This window comes from Macadamia integrifolia, unplaced genomic scaffold, assembly GCF_013358625.1.
Source record: "Macadamia integrifolia cultivar HAES 741 unplaced genomic scaffold, SCU_Mint_v3 scaffold1675, whole genome shotgun sequence".
NCBI classification, from domain to species: Eukaryota; Viridiplantae; Streptophyta; class Magnoliopsida; order Proteales; family Proteaceae; genus Macadamia; species Macadamia integrifolia.
Genome location: NW_024868302.1, coordinates 76,813 through 83,117, shown reverse-complemented (window position 1 = coordinate 83,117; position 6,305 = coordinate 76,813). Strand labels below are relative to the sequence as shown.

The following is a 6,305-nucleotide window of genomic DNA, read 5'->3' as shown; positions in this document are numbered from 1 at the left end:
CTGATACTGGAAAATTTTCACTACTTTGAGGCAGAGGCAAAGCCTTAAAAGGAACCTCATTTGATGCTGAACCACAAGCCTTGTCCTTAACGGTTCTGGTATCAAAGCCAGAGCCTCCTTGATATTGGTTTTCTCTGGATCAAAGCCCTGAAATTTTCAATTGTTTGATTCCCATTTTTAGGTCTATTCTTCAGAGTTTCCTTAGTCAAGGAATCATCACTCCAAAACAAAATGCTCCTTAGCTCCTCCACAAGGAGGGTATCAAAGAGAACATGTGTTACTATAGTAGGAAGAATAACTTCCTTTGTGAATACAGAATTTGTTTATAAATACATATAATACTCAAGCCACTAAAGTACATCCAAAAACAAAGGAACTCACTATAATAATTCAGTTCCAGATGTAATCTTCCCTAATACCCATTTTTGGCTTACCATCAAGCAACCCAGATCAATCTCCTCCACATCAAAAACCAAAAAACCAACCATGACTAAAAAAACTTTTGAGGAGCTCTTCAACTGTCTTGATAGACTCGATAGCTTCTTTGTTTCAGATTTCTGTCTGATTTTTCTCTGTGGGGTGGACAAATGAGATGATGTGTGTCCACAAGGGTATCAATATTTCGAGATGGGTTGTGCCTAAATTCGTGGGTTCTTTCTTAAGGAGCAGTAATCCATGGACTGTCTTGCAGGATTTGAGATGGGTAGGTGACAGTCTCTGGAAAGAACTCTGCAATCGGTTGTGTGTCGAAAGTCCCGTAGATGTTGAATAGCAAGATGGGAGGGTCTCCCTTAGCTCAATGCAATTTCAGAATCAAGGGATTATATGGGTTTTGCACTTCCGCTATGATTGGTTCAGATTCTATAATTCTAAAAATCCTGGATTATAGCCATACTCTAGCCCATTCTAGGCTTTTTCTTCTTCTTCAGTTACAGAGCTCGCCCTACTCCAAAAATATTCAAAGAATAGAAACAGAAAATAAATCAACCAATACAAAGAGGCTTCCTTTTATGTATTGGCATCGAAACAAATCAACCAATACAACAAAAAATAATAATAATAATAATAACAATAATCTTTTTAATCAAAAAAATGGCTTCCTTTTATCTCAAATCGAAGTTTGAATTACAAATCAGTAGTTTAACTCACCCCTTGATGATTGAATCAAGAGTAGGATCGGAACCCTTGCCCATAAGTGGGCAGTCAAGGCGAGGGTTGATAAGCTATCGACCTCTTTTTAAACTCTGATGTTGAATCTGTTTTGTTCCTGTACTTCAAAAAAATTCTTTGAATCTTATTCAGAAAATTCAATTTTCTCACATTTTTTCCTTCCAAATTCCTTTATGACATCCACATCATTTCTAAAAATAATTGTGAAATCATTTCTATATAAAAAATAATTGTGAGAAAGTTAGGCTTTAGTGGTTGGTGACTTGATCACTAGCTTTTCACAAAAAAAAAAAAAGACTTGATCCCTAGCTAGGCATCCCAGGCTTCCCAGCCTATGAGCCACAATAAAAAGGAGAAAACATTATGAGTAGGGGTGCACATGGGATGGGCTGGGCCAGGTTTTTGGAAATCTTAACCCAACCTTGCATCTCCTTAATTGGGCCTCCTCAGGGTTAGAAATCTTAGGGCCCGTTTGATTTTATTTCTCTTGTTTCTGTGTCTAGAAACAACCATTTCTGTGCTAAGAAACAATTTTTGAAAACACAAAAAGATGTTTGATTTTTCTGTTCCCAAAACGTTTTCAATAACTTAATCAAGTTCAAGACATGAGTGAAGGCAAGACGTTATAGCAATGCAACTCAAAAGTGAAGGCATAACGCTAGAGTTGCAAGTCTGCTTCATGGAGATGAACTTCAGAAGAATGAAGGCAATCCAAAACTGTGAGCTTCGTACAACTAGGTTGGAATCGCCACATTTGGGTAGTGAGAAGTTTCAACAATAGATTGGGGATTTGAATAGGTCGAGTGAAGTATCTGATTTTTCTCAATTTTTGTCGCTCCCACTTATTTTTAGAAATAAAAAAAAACAAGTCTAACTTGTTTCTCCATTCCTATTTCCAAACACAAAAATAGGTATAAATTTCTATTTCTGTTTCTAAAAACAAGTGAAACGAAACAGAAAAATCAAACGGTTTTTGGGGTGTCTTTTTGTTTCTGAACACAGAAAAATGGAAAAACCATTTCTGTAAACAAAATCAAACGAACCCTTAGTTCAGGCACTATTTGGGCTCATCGGGACCAAATGTGCACCCTTAATTAGGAGGGTGTTTCGGTTCATTCATCATTGTAGATTTTAAGTAATTATTAATGTTACAAAAACCTTAGTTATATATATATATATAGAGAGAGAGAGAGAGAGAGAGAGAGAGAGAGAGAAATATTGTGGCCAAACTTTTTAAGCAATGTGCAAAAAGGATCACATGTAAAAACACAAACACAACATAAACACAAAGAGGATCCAAAACTGGATTAAATATTTGTTTGCCATGAGCAATATTAAGGTAATTGGATTTAAAAAAAGAGGGTGCAAATTAGTGTAAAGGCTTTAGAATTCCTTGGAATATATTCAAATAAAAAAGTATTGAAGAAGAATGTTTTTCATTCTTATGCTTGTAAAATGGTTAGAACAGTCATTGACAAGGTCTTCAAATCTAAAGATATAGGCCTCTAATCCAGTAGATTTCCCATGGCCCTCATAATCAATCCCATACACCGCAAATTGCAAGCTGAATTCCCCTTCCTGCATTAAAGATTCAAAAACCCTTTTAGCTTTCTTTTTCTGTTCCTAATTTAAATAGGAATCAAGTCATGAGGAAGAGGGTTGAGTCTATTCCATTTACCTTTCATAGAGATGTTGCACTCCATGGCATAACCTATAAGCATGAGAAGAAAGAATAACAAATGAATTAATAAGACTAACCCTAATAAAAACAAAGCAAAACAACGCAATTCTGGAACTCAATTGTTTTTTCAGTTTCTTTTTCTTTTCAGACAAAAAAGTCGTATTTGCAAGAGGAAGCAGATAAAAAAACAGTTGGTGTTGGAGGATATACCATGGCAGAGAAAGATTAAGACTTCTGGTTCTGTATTTTCAGGGAGCCATCTGCGTGTGTAAAGCTTGAATCCTATAGAGTTTAATATAAATTCTTGCAATAATGGAGAAGAAGAGAAAACCAATCACATTACTATTACTTGATCAGAAAGAACAACAAAAAAATACCTATGAATCCGAAAAGCTGTTAATTATTTCTTCTTTTTCTAAAGAAACAAAACCACAACAGATGCGGTTCGTCGCTTGTATATATATACTCTATGATTTTAGAGATACAGTCAATGAGATTAGTTACAGCCTCCCCACCATACCCAAATTGGACCACAGAATTGCTACAAAGAATCTCTCACAGTCCCACCTATCATATCACAACATCCTGAAGAATGGCCATTAAATATTTGAACAGTATTCCAAGTTTACTTAGTCCTCCAGATTAATGAATATGCCCTTCTTTAGAAGAAAAGGAATGTGCACCAACTCCTCATATGGGTTCAAACCTTGAAAGAAACACCTCTTTATTAGACCAAATGTCTCAAACAGGTATTCAACTACATTAATAGAATATTTGCTCTCGAAAAATGAAGTCATATCCTCAACTAAGGTCCTTGAGTAAAACTTTCCCCTATCCGAAATTTGCATGCCTAAGAAACCAAATTATTGGACAACCATTGTAACCGCTGAATCACATTTTGAGTCAATTAGACTGACCATTGTGGATAATTTTAATATGTAGTTCACAACTGGCAGTTTTAGGCTTCTCAAATGATTTTCAACCCGCAGCTCTACCAGTTCAGTATAAGAAAACCACCCCACCTAGGCAAACTTGAGACAATATTGAATAGAAGTAAGAAGCATCACTATCTTTAAGTTATGAAAAGAAAATAAAATGGTTATTCACCCAGAAAAAACACTAAATTCTAAAAATAAGTTAAATAAATATTTACCTTGGAGGAACCCCTACAGTGAAGACATTTTGTGCAATTGCTAACTGCACCATTAGCTTCAATTTGAGGCGGCTCAAAATTGGGAACCATTGATCTTGAACTCCTGATGGTTTCAACTTCCTCAAGAACTTTCTTAAGCAGTGATACAGAGAGATACTGAAAAGCCAAACAGAGAGATACTGAAAAGCCAAACAGAGGCTAGAATCAATCACCAAGGTAACTAACATAAGCAGAATTTACTCAATAATATATGACGCAAGACAAATAAATAAGAACGTACAGTAGACATGATTGATCGTTTAGATTCAACGTCAACTATGCTCCAACCTCGGATCGTTGGTGAGGAACATTATGAAACTGCGCAAAAAGTTGACCAAAATCAAACATTTCTTATCACAACCCTACTTTGTAGCAGGAGTATTTACCGGTTCTCCAAGGAAATATGTTGGCCTAGCAGAAACAATTAGGGGTTTTCAACTTATTCTTTCTAGCACTTGACTTTTCAAACCAAGCTAAGCTAATAAGCAAGCAAGGCAAAGCAAACAAAGCAAGAGAGTTGATTGTAGAGCAATCTCTCATGGTGGTTGAGCTGATCGTAGAGCACCCTTGATCTGGCAAGAAAGGTAATTCTTTCTTTGTTAAAGATGGATGGCGGATGGGTATTGAACCAGAATAGGAGCAGGGGAAGGGCTGAGATTGAAATGTTACTAAGGACCAGAATGGATTTTGAAAGAAGGTACCGCAATCTAATGGCTAGGTTTGTGCCTAGTCTATTCCCAAGTTGCTTCTTTGCATTTAATACTCCCAAGGTAAGAACTTACAGTAGACCATAGTTTTTAAGGCGCTGCTAAGGCGACGGCGTTGCTACTGTCTAGAGATGGTAAGGCAGTGCTCCGCCTTACACGAAGTGGTGCCTTATGGGGTTTTTTTTTTTTTTTTAACACATTTTAAAATTACTTGATGAAGATTCCAAATATAGATTTTTTATTGGTAGGTGTATGATTTTGTTAACACTTGAGATGTATGGGATCAACTTTACTCCACCAAAAATAACCAAAACAAAAACATGATTCACAAATAGGGTTTGGGTTTTGTCAAGGGTTTTAAGAAGGGCTTTGAGAAGGAATCAAGGAACAAGGAAGAACCACTGATCTAGGCGACCATTTTGCTCCGGCAGCGGTGAGCTTCATTTTTCATTGACAGGAGTAGAAATATAGTGGATGATCTTAGGGCTTAGGCACTCATTTTGGCATCATAGAGGTAAGTATAATAAATACCATAGTTGTCACGGCGTCAAATCGATCCAAGGCGGTGGAGGGGTGGCTAATCGATTTGGCGATGAATCGCCCATTTTGGTGTTGCCATGGCGGTCAAATCGCCCGTGTGTCATTTTTTATTTTTTCTATTTTCTAAAATTATTTAATATGCTACTTTTTTTATTTTTCCTATTTTTTAAAGTTATTTAGCATGCTACAAGCCTAGAATATATACCCTATAACATATAAAACAAACATTAAGTAACATCAAATCATCAAAAAAATCAACATAGCCATATCATGTCATCAAAAATCAACATAAATTATTGACTTATACAGTTATACATCAATTCATCACTCATCAAGTCATAAAAAATCAACATGTACATCACACAAAAGTAAAAAGTAAAAGGCTAACCTGTGATTGAAGCTTGAAAGTAATGATTGGAAGTGAGTGAGCAACCTGAACAAAGTAAAAGGTATATATGTCAATATATCATATATGAATGACAGAATGAGAGAGAGCAACCTGAACAAAGTAAAAGGTATATATGTCAATATATCATATATGAATGACAGAATGAGAGATATATATTTGGAAACCTAAGAATAGAATCATTAGATCAAATGATGAGATAAGTGGCTAACCTGTTAAGCTATTAGTTACTTACTGAAGCAATAAAGCTTGATAGCAAATGAACTCAACATTTAAAAAAAAAAAAAAAAAAAAAAAAACAAAAAAAAAAACAAAAAAACAAAAAAACAAAAAAACTTAACTAATCATCCAAGTTTAAAGTTTAAACAATACATAAAATCCAAACACTCAAACAGTCAAACACAAATAACTTAATCATCATAATCATCCAACAAATCAGCAGATGGCAGATTCCTTTGTTGTCCACTAGAAGCATTTGCATTTTCACCATAGTTATCTATGACATCCAAGTCATCATTCACATCATCCTCTTCTTCCAAATCTTCTTCTCCATCTGATTCTGATGACTCCCCAACAGCCCTCCCTCTACCACGGCGTGTGTAGCACAAA

At 35.5% G+C, this 6,305-nt stretch overlaps 1 protein-coding gene across 3 annotated transcripts; it reads right to left on the bottom strand.

The window, feature by feature from the left end:
• Window positions 1-2,484: 2,484 nt before the first annotated feature.
• LOC122064512 lies at window positions 2,485-4,939 on the bottom strand. 3 transcript variants are annotated; one of them, XR_006135734.1, is made up of 5 exons: window positions 4,285-4,939; window positions 4,005-4,160; window positions 3,062-3,154; window positions 2,849-2,881; window positions 2,485-2,748 (listed from the first exon to the last, which is right to left on the bottom strand). XR_006135734.1 is itself a non-coding variant. In XM_042628217.1 (5 exons), the coding sequence occupies exons 1-5, from the start codon at window positions 4,291-4,293 to the stop codon at window positions 2,708-2,710; spliced, it is 303 nt and encodes a 100-aa protein (XP_042484151.1). In that variant the 5' UTR covers window positions 4,294-4,939; the 3' UTR covers window positions 2,485-2,707. The 3 variants fall into 3 exon arrangements, 1 of the variants encoding a protein (XP_042484151.1); XR_006135735.1 differs by having other exon boundaries at window positions 3,062-3,133; XM_042628217.1 differs by having other exon boundaries at window positions 3,062-3,125.
• Between the last annotated feature and the right edge of the window lie 1,366 nt (window positions 4,940-6,305).